Here is an 18,648-nt window from a genome sequence, read left to right as displayed (position 1 = left end):
AAAAGAAAAAAATATTTTCATGGGGAAACAAAAGATTGAGTTAAAGAAAAACCCTGGTTAATCCCAATTTTTCTCCCATATACAGAACAGACTGTCATTATTCAACGCTAGCAGTGAAACAGTAGGTTTCCTTGACAGTACAGTTTGAGACAACATTAACATAACTTTTTCTTATGTAAATGTGAGTGGTGCTTTCACTTATACAGATTAAGAACATTAATTGGGGGCGCCCCAGATGGGGAAGGAGGCGGTGGATGGTGGCCGCGCACCCCTAGGACCTCACGGGCAGGAACTTGGCTGTATTGTCCTGTATCAGAGAACAAACTCACCTATTGCAGGCCTACCCTGGGTTGCTGCCTTTGAAACCAGGAAAGGTTGGTAGAATATCAACCACAGCATGGAATTTCCAGAGAGATCTTATTTCAAAACTTCATAAAGAAGGAGAACCACATGAACCTCTGCGAAAGAGATTGAATTAGCCTGAGTTTGAGAGAAGGGATAATGTGTGCCCAACCTGTAACTAACACCAAGGAAGTCAAGTGGCAGAAGGTCTCGTATGAGCGACAGCCTTTCCCTGATAACTATGTGGACCGGCGGTTCCTGGAAGAACTCAGGAAAAACATCCATGCCCGGAAATACCAGTATTGGGCTGTAGTATTTGAGTCTAGTGTGGTAGTACAGCAGTTGTGCAGTGTCTGTGTTTTTGTGGTTATCTGGATGAAGGTCTTCTGGCCCCCCACTGGCTTTTTGGGACTGGCCTGGCTTCTTCACTGATTGGGTATGTTTTGTTTGATCTTGTTGATGGAGGTGAAGGACGGAAGAAGAGTGGGCGGACCCGGTGGGCTGACCTGAAGAGTGCTCTAGTCTTCATTACTTTCACTTACGGCTTTTCACCAGTGCTGAAGACCTTGACAGAATCTGTCAGCACTGACACCATCTATGCCATGTCAGTCTTCATGCTTTTAGGCCACCTCATCTTCTTTGACTATGGTGCCAATGCTGCCATTGTGTCCAGCACACTGCCCTTGAACATGGCCATCTTTGCTTCTGTCTGCCTGGCCTCACGCCTTCCCCGGTCGCTGCATGCCTTCATCATGGTGACCTTTGCCATCCAGATTTTTGCCCTGTGGCCCATGTTACAGAAAAAACTGAAGGCATGTACTCCCCGCTGCTATGTGGGGGTCACTCTGCTTTTTGCATTTTCAGCCCTGGGAGGCCTGCTGTCCATTAGTGTTGTGGGAGCCATACTGTTTTCCCTTCTGCTGGTTTCCATCTCATGTCTCTGTCCTTACTACCTCATTCACCTGCAGCTTTTTAAAGAAAACATTCATGGACCTTGGGATGAAGCTGAAATCAAAGAAGACTTGTCCAGATTCCTCAGCTGAGTTAGGAACCTCCATCACATTTTTAAGGCAAACCGATAGACTAGCCTCCTAAGTAGTAAAAAATTTGAAGACAGTTCCATTCTGGGAGCAGCGTGCTGGTGTGGGTGAGCGAACAGAGATCAAAAGAAAAAAAAAATAACCAAATGCTTGGGCGGTGAAGGTGCTTATCCTTTCTGTTATTTTGTGGATGAAAAAGCTTTCTGGGGCCTCTTGAATTATTGCCTCTAATTCATTATTCGCAGTAACAAATGACGTAATCTGGTTTCTATTAAATAAATAACAACACATTGGAAAAAAAAAAAAAAAGAACATTAATTGGAAGTTAGTCTCCAGTGACTGTCCTCCAATGGACCATGCCTCCCTGGATTCACACCTATGTGCAGCCTCTCTCTTTGAATCTCGGACCTATGGCTCACTTGTAACACATATACTGTGGCAGAAGTGTGGCAATACATGCTATCTGAGGCTAAAGGTACCTTGCAACTTCCACCCTAGCTTCTTGGAACACTCTTTCTAGGAGCTCGAAACTGGCAAGATGACCGAGCACCCTGGAAAAGCCATATGTAGGCACTAGGCAGTAGCCCCAGCAGATTCTTGCCTTCCAGCCATCCCCACCCAGGGACCAGACTTGTTAGTGAAGCCTCCTTGAACCCCAGCATACCCACCAGTTGGACACCAGTGAGTAATCTCAATTAATGCTCTTAGAGCAGAAGAATCACCCAGCTAAGGCTTGCCCAAATTACTGACTCATAAATCATGAGGTTATAATAAAAGGGTTATTGTTTTAGGCTGCTCAGTTTTGAATAATTTGTTACCTAGCAGGAGCTCCCTGGAACAATAACCTAAAACTTGGAATCTAAAATTCATTTCCTGGAAATAATCCTATGAAATGTTACTTATGTATAATAAATGTACTTAGATTGTACTGTATTCTAGATTAATTATAAATTAAATAGTTTGAGGAGACCCCAAAACATAACCACTATTGATAACATTATTAGTGTGAGAAAATTTGTTTTATGGCCGGGTGCGGTGGCTCACTCCTGTAATCTTAGCACTCTGGGAGGCAGAGGCGGGTGGATCCCTCAAGGTCAGGAGTTCAAAACCAGCCTGAGTGAGACCCCGCCTCTACTAAAAATAGAAAGAAACTAATTGACCAACTAAAAATATACAAAAAATTAGCCAGGCATGGTGGCATATGCCTGTAGTCCCAGTTACTCGGAAGGCTGAGGCAGGAGATTGAAGTTGCTGTGAGCTAGGCTGACAACATGGCACTCACTCTAGCCTGAGCAACAAAGTGAGACTCTGTCTCAAAAAAAAAGAAAAAAAGAAAGAAAGAAAAAGAAAATTTGTTTTACATTTCATGTGAAATGACTTTTTTAAAATGTTCTTTTAGAATAGGAACTTATACCATTTTTCTTTTTCAAACATGTAAAGACACACCTGTTCCTTTCCATTTCCACTAACCCTTTCTAGTCCAGGGCTTCACTACTTTAGCCCTAGAGTATAAAAGGTCTCATCTTCTTTCCCATTTGATCATTCAGTAAATATGGATTGAGTTACCACTATGAGCCAGGTACTAAGTTAGGTGCTGGGGATACAATGGTGAAAAAAAACTAAATAATTCCTCCCATGTCCACTATTTTGCCTCCAAGTTTCAGATTAACTTTCCTAAAATGTTGCCTTTATTACATCATTTCATTGCTCAAGACCCACAACTCCCTTTTTTCCTATTCAAATAAGTTCAAATTCCTCTGCTTGGATGCTAAGGCCTTCTTCACCTGACTTCCCTCATATCTGCAGAGTGTTCCACTGCGGCACAGCTTACTTTCTTAACTCCTGGAAACTGGCCTTTTCACTTTCCCTCCTTATCATTTGCTAATTTCAAAGTCATGCTGATCTCACCATGTATGTACCTCATGCTTGTCCAAATCCTATCCATTTTTTGTCAGTTCCACCTTCTGCAAAGGGTTTTTTAGCATTTCATTGAGAATTACTAGATCCTGGATGGGTGCCGTGGCTCATACCTGTAATCCTAGCACTTTGGAGACCAAGGTGGGAGGCCTACTTGAGGCCAGGAGTTTGAGACCCCATCTCTACCAAAAGATTGAAAAATGAGTTGGGTGTGGTGGCACACACCTGTAGTCCCAGCTACTTGGAAGGCTGAGGCAGGAGGATCACTTAAACCCAGGAGTTTGAGGTTGCAGTGAGCTATGATGATGCCACTGCACTCTACTGCACTCTTGCTCGGGCAAGACCCTGTGTCAAAAACAAGCAAACAAACAAACAAAAAACCCAAAAGAGAATTGCTAGAATTGCTAAATATGGTAGTTCTATTTTTAATTTTTTGAGGACCCTCCCTACTCTTTTCCATAATGGCTGTACTAATTTATACTACCACCAATAGTATGAAAAAGCTCCCTTTTCTCCACATCCTGTCCAACTTTTTATCTTTTGCCTTTTGATAATAGCCATTCTAACAAATGTGAGGTATTTCATTGTGGTTTTAATTAGTATTTCCCTGATGATCAATGATGTTGTGCATTTTTTTCACATACCTATTGGTCATTTTATGTCTTCTTTTGAAAATATCTACTCAGGTTCTTTGCCCATTTTTTACCTGAGTTGTTTTCTTGCTACTGAGTTGTTTGAGTTCTTTGTAGATTTTGGATATTAACTCCTTATCAGATGGATAGTTTGCAAATATTTTCTCCCATTCTGACACTTATCTCTTCACTCTGTTGATTGTTTCCTTTGCTGTGCAGAAGCTTTTTAGTTTGATATATCCCATTTGTCTATTTTTGCCTATGTTGCCTATGCTTTGGGAGTTATATCCAAAAATCATTGCCCCAGCCAATATCATGGAGCTGTTTCCTTATGTTTTCTACTAGTAGTTTCATAGTTTCATGTCTTACATTTAATTCTTTAACCCATGTTGAGTTGATTTCTGTATATGGTGTGAGATAAGGGTCTAATTTCATTCTTTTGCATGTGGATATCCAGTTTTCTCAGTGCTATTTATTGAAGAGACTGTCGTTTCCCCATTGTGTGTTCTTGGCACCTTTGTCAGAAATCAGTTTGCTGTAAATGCATGGATTTATTTCTGGGCATCTATTCTATTTCACTGGTCTATGTACCTGTTTTTATGCCAGTACCATGCTGTTTTGGTTGCCATAGCTTTGCAGTATATTTTGAAGTTATGTAGTGCAATGACTATAGCTTTATTCTTCTTTTTCAAGATTGCCTTGGCTATGTGGAGGCTTTTGTAGTTCCACATGAATTTTTAGTTAAGAAGTGGGGTCTCACTGTGTTGCCCAGGCTGGAGTACAGTGGCTATTCACAGGTGCATTCCCATTACTGATTAGCATGAGAGTTTTGACCTATTCCGTTTCCAGCCTCGGTGAGTTCACCCCTCCTTAGGCAACTTGGTGGTTCCTCGCTCCTGGGAGATCACCATATTGATGATTAACTTAGTGTGGACACACAATAGGCTTGACATAGCATGCTACAGCCCAGAACTCCTGGGCTCAAACAATCCTCCCACCTCAGCCTCCTGAGTAGCTGGGACTATTGATACATACCACCACACTACCCAGCTCATGTGAATTTTTGGGTTGTTTTTTCTATTTCTGTGAAGAATATCATTGTTGTTTGATGGGGAGTGCATTGAATCTACAGATTGCTTTGGGTAGTATAGACCTACATGTCATTTTATAACATTTCTTTTGGACTGATTAGTTTTCCCAAGGAAGAATTCTCTAATTTCTTGCAAGGTCAACATAAGTCAGGCTGCTAGTTTTCTTTGAAGTGAGTGGGGTTGGGTGATCTCAACATTCCATTTGTAGACTGTATTTCACTGTTTTCAGTAAGGCAACTGACCCCTCTCTTCAGATGTGTCTGGTGTCCCTGAGTCCACAGACTATCTGGTTCACTTCCTCTAGAAAATGAGCTTTCTTTCTTCTGTTGTGTTTGGGGCAGGGGAAATCTTCTGGCACTTTTGGTGGAGGGAATTGCATTTTGACAGCTCCTTATATAAACTTTTAACTAAACCTTCCTATTTTTGGCTCTATCCTATACTCCTGCCTCCTGGTGTCTACATTTCCTGAGGCTTTCTGGTGTTCCATTTAGAGAATTGATTGACTTCTTGACGTTCTGCCCTGCAAGCTTAAGTTTTAGCATACCGCAGCCTATTTAGGCAGTTACACACTTCCAACATTTTGCTGAAACCCTGTTTGCTGAAGGTATTCATTCAAATTTTCTTTACGCTTGTGGCTTTAGGACTTTTGTATTTCTTTACTGTTATTTTAGTGGTGCCATGGGGCAATCAAAATAAATGTGAATATTCAATCTGCTATATTAATTGGACAGAATTTATGTCTTGATCTCTAGTTGTTTAAGGATATTATTCCCCATGAATAAAATACATTCCTTGAAGGCAGTCACTGTGACTCATTTTCTCCAACAATGTTTAGCTCAGCCCTCAGGGTCAAATCTTCTTTACTGATTGAAACTGGAATTCAATGAGTACCTATTAATTACTGTGATCTGCTCAGAGATGGTGGGATACAAATGTGAACAGCTTCCCATTGAAGAAGACCAGGACTCTAGTGGGGAGCTAGAATGAGTATAAATCACAGGGAAAGGTTCTATAAAAGAAGTGCCATGAGAGCTCAAAGAATGAATATTTTGGGGAAACTTTCCAGCCATTTGAGGTTGATACTATGGATAACTATCAAGATCTTTCTCAAAATCTGCCTGTTATATGCAGAACACTGGATGTGCTGTGATTTGACCAGGTATCGCAGCTCCCTTCATGCTTTCAGTGACCAAGGTTTCATTCTTATTCAGCAAGTCACCCAATATTAACAATTAATTACATTACAAGGAGAATGGATGTAATTAAAATAGAAACTAAAGAGTATCTCCTATTTATTAATATATTTACTGTGATTTGGCAAGCTTATTAATAGTATTTTTTAAAAAACAGACTTGAAAACATTTTACTTTTTTTCCACACTCCTTTTTAAATTTACATGTATACATTCAAGTCTATACCTGGATTAAGTAGACTGATCCACAGGAAAAACTGGCAGAAATTTTATTGCAACCTGTCCATTCATTCAAACCAAATTAACAGAAATAATCTACACTGCCATAAAGATGGCTACGTTTAACTATACCAAAGAATTTTGCCATGTGTCTTAGATTGGGTTTCATGGGGAAAAGTCTCTTTTTCCCTGGCCTGGAAGATTTTATATTGTCTATTTCTGTGAAGACTTGATTTTAATGTAGTAGGAACTGTTGGTCTGTGTCCTTCCATTCACTGCTCTTTTCTTTATCAAAAATGAAACAAAACCAAAACCAAGCAGCTGAATAGCTTCATTGAAAAGCATACAACTTGAAACTCATTTTCAGTGACACCTTCCCAGAGTTCAGAAAAGGCAGAAATTTGCTTGCAGGAGGTTAACTGGGGAGAGCTGTCAACCCCACCACCTACAAAGGAACGAGGGAAGCAGGACTGCGCAGAGAAGTCGGACTGTGATGCAGCTGGGATGGAAGCCCCTGCTGATCTTATGGGGAAGTTCTGGAGCAGGGCTGGCGGCTCTGAGGGAGACAAAGGGCTAATCATTGGAGGCCACTGCTCCTGAGGAAGAAGCATAATTTTTGGTGAGGCAGCTCCCTTTTGTGGAAGGGAATTCTCAAGGAGGCTGTGAGCCTCCACCAGCTTCGGTCGTAGGTAGGGGATTTGGGAGCTCGGGTGGCACATCAGAGCATCTACTAAACCAGCATTGCAGGGCAGAACACTTACGAAGTTAGTTTTCTTAGAGATGGGGTCTTGCTCTGTCACTCAGGCTGAAGTGCAATGGCATGATCATAGTTCCCTGCACCCTCAAACTTCTAGGTTCAAGGGATCCTCCCACCTCATCCTCCCAAGTAGGTGGGACTGCAGGCACAGGCCACCATGCCTGCCTAATTAAAAAAAACCTTTTTTTTGTAGAGACGGAGTCTGTCTATGTTGTCCAGACTTGTCTTGAACTCTTGGCCTCAAGCCATCCTCTCACCTTGGCCTCCCAAAGTGCTGGGATTACAGGCATGAACCACTGCGCCTGGCCTGGAAAATTTTGTATTGTCTATTTCTGCAAAGACTTGATTTTTAATGTAGTAAGAACTCTCAGTCTGTGCCCTTGCATCAACTGCTCTTTCTTTATCAAAAATGAAACAAAAACAAAACCACACAGCTGAATAGCTTTATTGAAAAGCAGACAACTTGAAACTCATTTTCAGTGAACACCTTCCCAGAGTTCAGGGACTTCCAGTTTTTCTGAATAGAAAGCTAGGCATGGTAAACTCCTTCTAAGTGTGTTTCTTCATGTTGAAGAACCTTTGGAACCTTGAACATCAATGTGTCACCACTGACCACCTCCCTTTCAGATCTGTTTCTTACTGTCACTCTACGAGATTAGGAGTCAGGACAAGGCCTGTTTAGAAAGACAATGAAATTTTCTTTCTTATTTTGGAGGCCCTGAAGTGTGATGTAGAAGTATGGTCTGATATATTATCATAGACATCTTTGTTATAGAAAAGATTAAAACAGACTCTTTAAGTCAAGATGGTGAAGTTTCTCTTGTCCTAAACACAACCATGTTGTGACACGCCTATTCTAATGGAGCCTTTTGCAGGAGTGTGCCGCCTTAATCAGGACAACTACAGCCTCACCCCTTGGTTTTAGCTGTACAATACTCAAAGTAACCATTAAGTTATTTACTATGGCAAAGATGTATAAACACAATTTTATAAGGGTTCTGAAACTGTAAATATTCAAGATCCTGGAACTGTAAATATTAATATATTATTTATGGGTGGTACTTGAATAGAGCTGGCAGTAAAATAGTGTTATGATAGTTTGCTTGCTAGATGAACCTGTTAGGCATCAAATCTTTTATTCATAACCTTAAAATGGATACAGTTGTTCAATGTTTCTGAAAGTGATTTGTATTCAGCCCATCTGCAGTTCTAATGCTCATGAGATTAAAGAGACAACTTTACTATTGATGAATAAAGAAACCACTAGAAGGAAAATGTGTTATTAATATTTTATTTAGATCAACAATAAAAACCAAGGTTTTAGGTGAGAAGAATCTCTGTTGTTAGGCGTTTCTTTTATGGGTCACGCTTCATCTTCTTTGATTTATTCTAAAAATATTTGAATTTATATATTAAAATAAAAGGAACATTTACGATGTTACATATATGGCTTATCTAAGCAAAGACAAAGTGGGCTCCTGTTCTTTTGTGGAAAGCATACATTCTTATATTAGTTGTTTATGTAACACACAGTCTATATAATACACAGTAATACATAGAATATTTGCCAAGTTTCCACTTTATGTTATAGTATTTATTTTATACTAGAGGAAAACTAGAGGAAAAGCACTTTAGCCCTTTGACTTTGAAGTCAAGGCTTTTAAGATTTAGCAGATGTAAAAAAATATTCAACTATACTAAAATGTATATATCAATGTTTATGATAAAATGGAACAAAACACATGATTGATTTAGCAGTCAAAACAGTAACTCTAAGTATGCTATGTATAATTCAAATCCAGCTTTTGCACTTTATGATTGGTGTGCTGAGGATAAGCACATGACTTACCAGAATCAAAGTACAATGTGTGTCCTGACTACAAAATCTACAAATCAATATGTGAAAGTAGTTCAATGTGCCTTTTGCCAAATTTGATTCACTGTGAAATAATTTGCTCTCCTTTTACAGGGCTGTAAGGAAAATATGTATAAGATCTGGCTAAGCTCATGGTAAAACATTTTTTGCTACCTTTTTATGTACACACATGCACACATTCACACACATACATATGTGTAACATATATTATACATGTATCTTTAATACATGTATATGTAATATATACTATATGTATGTATATAATCTGTAACTGGAGTCTATCATTTATTTCTACACCAGCATGTTTTATCCCTCTTCAAACCCTGTTTCCCTCTCCCCTTGTTACAGCCTTAGGAAGAGCAAACAGCCACAAGCAAGTCTGAGTTTACAAGCAAGTCTTCAAGGGACCTCTGTCTGAATAAAGTCTAGGACAACCTCGAGCACTCGTCATTAAGTTTGCTTATTTGCTATCGACAGTGTGATAGTTGCTTTAGCTCAGCTAAGAAGGAACAGGGAAGAGGGTGGACTCAAACTCAGCTGCCTGGCTCTTTCCCCGCAAACCTTGGCCACAACACAGGTTACGGGAATCCCACGACCCGCGCGTATCTCCCAGGACTGAGGCCTTCATTGACGTGTTCTTCATTTGACGAATATCTATTGACCATGTAATAAGCAGACCCCGTCTCTACCAGAAATAGAAAGAAGTTAATTGGACAGCTAAAAATATATAGAAAAAATTAGCCGGGCGTGGTGGTGCATGCCTGTAGTCCCAGCTACTCGGGAGGCTGAGGCAGGAGGATCGCTTGAGCCCAGGGTTTGAGGTTGCTGTGAGCTAGGCTGACGCCACGGCACTCTAGCCCGGCAACAGAGTGAGACTCTGTCTCAATAAAATAAAATAAAATAAAATATATTAATATAAAAATTATTATAATTTCATAGTAAGTTTATACTTTCTGGGTTATCACAACTGAATTCTTCAATTATCTATCTTAGAAAATTTTATATTTAAAGTTAAGAATATGACAAATGAAAAAAAACTGGGACTACAAAGGCTTGCCAGGTGGGGAGGTGTGCAGCTGTCGTTCCCTCGAGCCCGGGGCTCCATTCCAGGTAAGTGGGAAGGAAGAGATCTCAGCTAGCTTTTCCCTGGTTATCTGGGTACTAGAGTCCTTAAAATTGTGAGAAACTTATTTCAAAGACTCAGCTTCATATTACCGGAAGAGGAGTTTAAATTTATCTCTGAGGGCAGACTGTTGCCTTGTTTCCCAGTTTTTGGAAAAACATGTTAACGGGGATTTTTTATATATATTAAAAAAAAGATCCTATTTTGTAATAAAAAGATCCAAGAAAATGAGCAGCTACTGTTCTGCATAATATTTCAGACACGTTTGTCTCCATTGTGGAAGTTACATTCCTGCAAATTATGATTTCTGTAGAATGTTTCTTTCTTTAATATGATTTTTACTCTTTGCTATCCTTGAAAATTATCAATCATTTTTGTATATATGTATTCTGTGTGTTGTTATTTAAATTAAGATCAAAGTGCCTGGCACATAATAAGAACTCAATAAAAGTCAATTGTGTTTTTTTTTTTTTAATTCAGGATATTATGGGGATACAAACATGTTGGCTACACGAAATGCATTTGCCTCACCCACGCCAGGGCCACAAATGTGTCCCTCCCCCATACAGTGTGCCCCATTTCCACTAGCCGTGGGTTTACTGCCCCCCACCATTGTTATTAATAATTTAAAGTGCTGAACTTCCACCAGTCATAAGGAAGAAGGTTCAGACTATTCATGTTTCAGCAAAAAGGGTCATGAAATCCTACAAGGTAAAGACATCAGGCATCTCTGAGTTGCATGTTATTCCAGAACGTTACTGCTGTGTCCTTTAATTATGGTGCTTATTTAATTTTCCAGATGAATGAATGCTAACTAGTGGGAAGTTATTGGTTGGAATTCCTGCCTGAGAGTTAGGTGGATGGATGAAGGAGAACATTGAGCGATGTGAGGATGCAGGACCCACAAAGGCTTGTGGGAAGCAGGGAAGGACTCCGGCTTCCTACTCACAGCTCCCAGCTTCTCCCCTTCTTTCCTCGCTCAGCCTGTGTGCCTTTCCCCTCAAAGCTGACCTCTATGGAGGACTTAAACTTAGTCACAATCAGGTACAAACTGTTAACAGTTTGAAGCATACACCTCTCGCAGGGGTGCTAGCACTGTAACTGGGATTCTGTTTGGCAATTTTGCCCCTACAGGGCTGCCTCCAGGTGCTGGCAGGGAACACAAATGAGCAAAACAGCCTAACCCAAGACCACAGCATCTGGTGGGGGCTGTGTGAAAGCTCAAATTCAATTTTCAAAACAATGACCATGCCACACAAACATATTGGACGACCGGATTGGACGGCCTGCTAGTTTATGACTCATGAGTTAAAGACAGTCTAAGTGTGAAATTGTAATTATTATCCAGTGGGTGGCTGAAAACTATGTGTAAGTGGGTCCTTTTTTTTAAGAAGGGAGAAGGGGAAGTTAGGACAGCAGAGGGTTTGGCAGTTTTTCCAGGTATGCGTGTGGTTCTTGGATGGCTCCCTGCTCTAATCTACAGAAAGCCCAGGCTTGCAGGGCTGTGTAGCTCTGGGTTGCAGATTCCTGTTTAGTGAAGCCACTCACTTGCTGTGGGATCTTGAGCAATTTGCTAAAGCTCCCTAGTGTACTCATGTGTCTGGCAGTAATGACTCTTACCCGTCCCACTGTTGAGGAGGCTCAGTGAGGTAACACATGAAATGCCTGCCTCAGTGCATGGTAGTGAGTGCGTTTAATCAACAGCTGCTTATGGATCCCTAAACATGTAACCGTGGTAAATAATACAGACCCTCTCCCCTCTAGTGAGGAACACAGGCTTTAAAACAAATATTTAGATAAGTAACCAACCAGCCAATGGGGAACCATTCTACATTCACTCAAGTAGGGCCTCTTGGCCACTGTGGGGCATAGATGCATTTTACTTGTCAACAGACACGAATAGAAACGTTAAGTTCCATTTCGCTTGGGATGTTTTATTCTTACAGTGGCATCTCTAAAAAATAATTTCTGTGTTTTTTTTTTTTACCAGAAAGCCTAGATCTGAACAGTTATTACTAAAGTCTGCTCCAGTTTGAGAAATGCCTTCCTCCCACTTTTTTTCCAAATCAAGCAAATAAGACTGTAATCAAGGCCACTAAATCACGAAATAATTATTGTACTTCACATAAGAACAATGTGCAGTGGTAGACACCATGGGAGATACAGAGAAGCATGAAATCTGTGACCTTAAGTTATCAGATGTTTTTAAAAATAACCCATTATTAATGTCTGCCTTGGTCATGTTTTGCTGTTGTCTTTTCCCTGAATGTGGGTGTGAGGTGTGGTGCAGGTCTGGGAGATGGTGAGCAGTTTGCGATTAGTCTCTGAGACTTATGGTCTATAAGCTTTAAAATGAAAGACTACCTGGTAACTAGTCCAGAAAGATTTTATGTCACTAATGCATACTGCAATATAAACGGATCTGACCAGGAGAGATCTCAAGACCTGAGAACCTCACTTATTACAGGACAAGAAGGATCCGGAGACCTGCCAGCTGCCCTCGTGCCATTGCAGTGACTGCCTGCACTTCTCTGAGTCAACTCCTCGTGACGCAGTGGCTATGCCCTCTCCTTCTCACGGCCTGGGAGAATTGAATGGCCAGTGGCTTGAGCACTCAGGAAATGACAGCTACCATAACGCCATGGCCTTTCTCCAGCATGGTTTGAAATCACCCACTCACCTCCATTCAACCCACCATCTCTTTGTCAGTCTGGCCTGTTCTTGCCTAGACTTCTGTGGTCACCTCCTCGCTGATCTCAGCCCCAAACCATTCTTTACACTGCTGCTAAAATAATTTTCTATAACTGCTTCCACAATAGTTTAAGAGACTTTCAACATCTTCCCATTACTTTTTGTTAAGGTATTATTTACATACACAATAAAATTCTCACATTTTAAGGTTTGATCAATTCTGGTTATTGTGTACAATTGTGTAACCGTCACCACAATCAAGAGGTAGAACCACAGCCCCACCCCACCTCCACCCACCACTCTCTGCAGAGGACCCTCCCTCCTCCTCCTGTCTGTCACTGTAGTGTTCTAGAATTTTATAGAAATGTTTCTCTTTACTATTTTAAAAAATAGACTTTTTTTTTTAAGACAGGGTATCAATGTATAACCTGGGTAGAGTGCAGGGGCATCATCGTAGCTCACTACAACCTCCAACTCCTGGGCTCAAGCAATCCTCCTGCCTCAGCCTCCTGAGCAGCCAGGACTACAAGCAAGCACTACCATGCCTGGCTAATTTTTCTATTTTTGGTAGAGATGAGATCTTGTTATATTGCCCAGGCTGACCTAGAACTCCTGGCCTCAAACAATCCTCTCGCCTCAGCCTCCCAAAGTGCTGGGATTATAGGTGTGAGCCACCGTATCCCGCCTAGACATTTTAACTATAGATTTACAGAAGAATTGTGGAGCTAGTTGTGATATTGTGAAATATGTATTTGATTTTCATCTTTGTTCCCTGGCATAGAGACTGGTGGCGGCGAGTCCACATAAAGACCAAGGCAGGATTAGAGGGCTGGGACTCCCAACCTCACTCCAAAACATCCCTGGAGGAAAGAGGGGCCAAAGGTTGAGCTCGTCACCAATGGTCAATGATTTCATCAATCACAGCTATGTAATGACCCCCCCCCAAATCCAAGAGAATAGGACTGGGAAGGCTCGGGATAGTTGAATACCTGGAGGTTCCAGCAGGGTGGTGTTCCGGCAGGGTGGTGCTCGGGCAGGGTGGTGCTCCGGCAGGGTGGTGCTCCGGCAGGGTGGTGCTCCGGCAGGGTGGTGTTCCAGGAGAGGGCACAGAAGCTCCGCTTCTCCTTTTCACATGGCTTGCCCTAAGTATTTCTTCCTCCCTATCCTTTGTAATATCCTTTATAATAAATGTGTAAATATAAGTAAAGTATTCCCCTGTTTTGTGAGTTGTCCTAGCGAATTAATGGAACACAAGGGGGGTGTTGTGTGAACTCCCAATTCATAGCAGGTCAGAAGTGTAGTGACAACATGCTATTCGTGGCTGGCATCTGAAGTGGGGGGCAGTCTTGTGGGATCTGATGGTGTTTCTGGGGGATGCCAGAATCGAATGGAATTAGAGGACACCCAGCTGGTGTCTGCTGCAGAACTGCTCAGTGTGTGAAGGGGGCCCCATATCTGGTGTCGGGAGTGTCGTGTTGGGTAGTGAGTGAGACAGGAGGATTACTTTGCTTTTCCTCATCCTTAATACTAGTACAGAAAGTCCCTGGATACCCCACACCCACTTTCCCTTATTACTAGCATCTTAAATTAATATGATAAATTTATCACAAGTCATAAATATATATTTATAAATTATTATTAATTCTTGCTTTATTCAGATTTCTTTAGTCTTCACCTAATGTCCTTTCTGTCCTAGGATCCCATCAGGGTCCATGACAACTGGTCATTGTATTGCCTTAAGCTCCCCTTGGCCATCTGTGGTTGTTTCTCAGACGTTCATGATTTTTGATGACTTTGACCATTCTTCTCACTCCTTTATATTTTCAGAAACATTTTCCTCTTTAACTGCAGCCTACAAACCCCTCTAATAGCCCATCCTACTGCATTAGTTTTCTAGGGCTGCTATAACAAAATGCCATGGGCTGAGTGGCCTAACTAACAGAAACTTATTTTCCCACAGTTCTGGAGGCTGCAGTCTAAGATCAAGGTGTTGGCAGGTCTGGTTTCTTCTGAGGTCTCTCTCCTTTCCTTGCAGGTGGCCTTACCCCTGTGGGTACATCCCAGCATCTTTGTCCAGATTTCTTATTATTAGGACACCAGTCAGATTGGATTAGGGCCTCATTTGTAATCTAACATCATCATTTTAATTTAGCTTAATCACCTCTGGAAGACCCTGTCTCTGGACACAGTCACACTCCGAAGTGTTGACAGTCAGGCCTTTGACATGTGGATTTGAGGGGACGGTCTCGCCAATTACATTACCTGATGGTCTTGTCTTCCACTGCACCTCTGGCCACAGCCCCATGTCCCTGCCCACCCTTCTGGCATTTACTGCTAAGCTGTCCCAAGTTTTAGCAGCTTTTCAACCCTCTTAGAAACCAGTAAAGCTGATGCCAGGCACCATGGCACACACCTGTGGTCCCAGCACTCTGGGAGGCCAAGGCAGGAGGATGGCTTGAGGCCAGGAGTTCAAGACCAGCCTGGGCAACACAGCGAGATCCCATCTCTACAAAAACAAACAAAGAAACAAACAAAAAAATTAGCTGGGCATGGTGGTGAGTGCCTGTACTCCCAGCTACTCAGGAAGCTGAGGCAGGAGGATTGCTGGAGCCCAGGAGTTCAAGACTGTAGTGAACCATGATCATACCACTGCCTGGGCTACAGAGTGAGACCTTGTCTCTGTAAATAAATATATTCTAGAAAAAATTTTTTAAATAAATGTAAAAAAAAAAGAGAAGCCAATAAAGCTGATGTGTAGGAAGAACACATCCCTCTGTCACACTCTGCACTAAAGTACGAAGTTTCAGCGAACTTCACAAGTATGTGTGGCCCCAGGTCACCAGGGCAAGTGTGGCAAGGACAATGCACAAGCACAACCTGTCACTACTCTGGCCTCCTAACGCGGGCTTCACCACTGCTGGACGCTCCGGGGCCTGCCCTCTCCCGCTTTCCACGCTCCGGCCAACTCGCTCTGCTGTGCGTGGAGCCGGGAGTGACGCTTTACTCCAAGGGAATACCTGGCTACCTTTTCACGGCTTGGAAACAAGGAGAATGGCAATTCCAAATACAGAATTTCGTTTTCTTACCAAGAGACAAATAAAGCCATTTCTTGGAGAGTCCTAAGTGGCACGGCACAGCTGACTGTAGTGGGGGCAGCGGACATGTGTCCTTCCTGCCATCAGCCTTACTGCAGCGTCTCCTTTGAATTACAAGGAGAACCACAAATGATGGAAGCATGAATTAGCCTACCATTTAACAAAACAACTTCATGCAATATTTCAAAAGGAAAGTATATATTATTCAATCGCTTTGGATGAATCAACTGATACTACTGACTCGGCAGGTTTTATACTTCATTTGCATCACAACAGAAGATTTTCTTTGCTACGAAGATGAAGAGTTACTCACTTTGGGCACTCTTGTGAACTTAGAGGAAATAGATATCTTTGACAACTTTCAAGACAATTGTCATGAAGTTGGAATGAATTTGGTAAACTTAGTGAGTGTTTATGTACAAACAGCACACCTTCCATGACAGGAAAACATGAAGGGTTTATTGCACAGATAAACAAAAGTATTGACAGATATGGATGCTCTCTGTTGGGAAATAGGTTAAGAGACATGAGAAGTTTCAGGGGTTTTGCCTTGAAGGAATCTGTGGACAGGTTAGTTCACAAAATAGAAGCTGCTTCCAACAAGGGGGCACTGTCAGAGGACGTTTGCAACGCAGCGTTTCTTCTCTTGCTGCTGGCCATCGCCTTGAGCTTTTTTGCAAGGCAGAAGCTCGGTTTGGGTCCTTAGTGGAGAAGCTGATTGAAACGCCTGCCCAGCGGATAACGTGCAGCTGGAGCTATCACAGACTTCAAGGCTATTCCTGCTTCACTCCTGACTACATGTCTCTGTGTTTAGAAGAGGTAGATTAGAGTAGTACACAGACTCAGTGTTCTCATTTTATACATTTTATCTTTAATTTGCATGCTCAGCTAGGTCTGTTTCTAACTTAGAGCTTAACATGCTTATCTTAGAAAATTTGTGTGATCATCTATTCTTGTAGACAGAATTAGGTAAGGTTCCCCTGGAAACCTCAAAAAAATAAACTGTGTACGTAATTCTCTAACAGAAGACAACTATTTGCTGTACCAATAAATACTGATGCAGGACTTCCCTCGGGGTCTCAGCCTGCAGGAAGCTGATGACCCCCTGACTCCCCCGTCTTTTGAACTGCTGTTTGGCTCCGTCCCAATCATTTCTCCGTCTATAATATATCATCACTTTATTTCTTATTATTTCCACATCCCTTGCAATGATCTATGCCTTAGGATCTGTTTGTGCTGGGAGGGTATCCAACTTCTAGCAGCTCTCATTTCTTTTCATTGTATCAAGCAAATTCTCTGTGCTAAAGCTACTGTTTTAAGGGATACTTTGCAACAAGTTATAAGTATTGTTCACTATATTTTTGCAAATGCAACATGGCATTGTCAGTTTCATAACATGCTAAAGTGTGAAGGGATAAGGTATTCAGTGTGGATTTGCTGAACCCAAAGTGGGTTGGCTATGACAGGGACAGGTGTTAGCCAAATTTTTATCTCTGCAAGAACAGATAGTTAAATTTTATGAAGAACAAATCAGCAATGCAAATTATTAAAAGAACATTTCTATAGAAATGTAGTGTTTCTGTGTGATCAAAATCAAATCAAAACAACTTCAATATTTCTTTGCAAGGTAAAACTAAGTCTTTATATGATATGTGGCAAAAAATCCAAGCATTTTGAAAAGAACTATGTTTTTCCAAAACACTTCTTCAAAAGGAAATTTTGATAAACATTTTCTCCAGTTAGCAAAGGTCAGTATGAGCAGGACAATATATGCAAATCATTTGAAGAATATGCAGCTGTTACAGACCTAATAATTGGAGAACACAATGAAAGTTTCACTGACTTTGAGAATCGTAACATCACTCTCAAAGTAGCATTTCAGCCTCTCCTAGTTGATATCACCAAGGCACCTAAAGAACTACAGATAGAATTTATTGAACTCTTAGTAGATGATATTTTAAGGTCATTGTTTAATGCTAAGAAAGACCCAATTGAAATATGGAAAAATTCAGTAGCATCCACATTCCTTTGGCAATATGCCCGAAAAATGCTTTCTTGCTTTTCAACCCTTTATTGCTGCAAATCTACATTCTCCTACCTGACCCAAATCAAGATGCCCTTAATGCCACAGATGACTGATACCCATCTAGAGGATCAGCTGGAACTGTGGACCTGCATGTTGCAACCAAATATTCAAATGCTTTCCAACAAAAAGCAGAACAGCAAAGTCATTAAAAGATTAGTTAACTTTAGAATTAACAAATAGGTTTCAATTTTTGAAATTATTAAGTACATAGTAGTTAGATTTTAAACAAAATAATGTATATTTTAAAGTATATCTAATTGAAGTTTCTTGAATGTAGCCTTATTTGATTACAGCTAAATTAATCTGGCCTTCCAACATGAAAAGGTTCCCTACCCTCATATAGGAGAATGAAAAAAAGATAGTAAAATGAATATTTAGTATGTTCTAATTTAAAACATTAAAAATACTAAACATTAGCATGTTTTATTTCTTGTAGAACACTTATGAATAATATTTTGTATGGTACTTGTCTCCTCATCATATAGCTTACACTATAGAGTGAACGTCTTTTCTATTGTTATGTGCATTTCTTTTGTTTTTGTTTTTTGAGACAGGGTCTCATTATGTTGCCCAGCTGGAGTGTAGTG

At 41.0% G+C, this 18,648-nt stretch overlaps 1 protein-coding gene across 1 annotated transcript; it reads left to right on the top strand.

The window, feature by feature from the left end:
- Positions 1 to 265: 265 nt before the first annotated feature.
- On the top strand, positions 266 to 1,694 carry LOC105881709 (phosphatidylinositol N-acetylglucosaminyltransferase subunit C-like). The gene is given in 2 exon segments (XM_012783508.3): positions 266 to 715; positions 718 to 1,694. Coding segments are annotated over 2 exon segments (882 nt in total). The 5' UTR covers positions 266 to 501; the 3' UTR covers positions 1,386 to 1,694.
- The last annotated feature ends 16,954 nt before the right edge of the window (positions 1,695 to 18,648 follow it).

The sequence above is a fragment of the Microcebus murinus genome, chromosome 25 (assembly GCF_040939455.1).
Source record: "Microcebus murinus isolate Inina chromosome 25, M.murinus_Inina_mat1.0, whole genome shotgun sequence".
NCBI lineage: Eukaryota > Metazoa > Chordata > Mammalia > Primates > Cheirogaleidae > Microcebus > Microcebus murinus.
The sequence above is the reverse complement of the archived record's forward strand: the minus strand, read 5'-3'. Positions and strand labels throughout refer to the sequence as shown.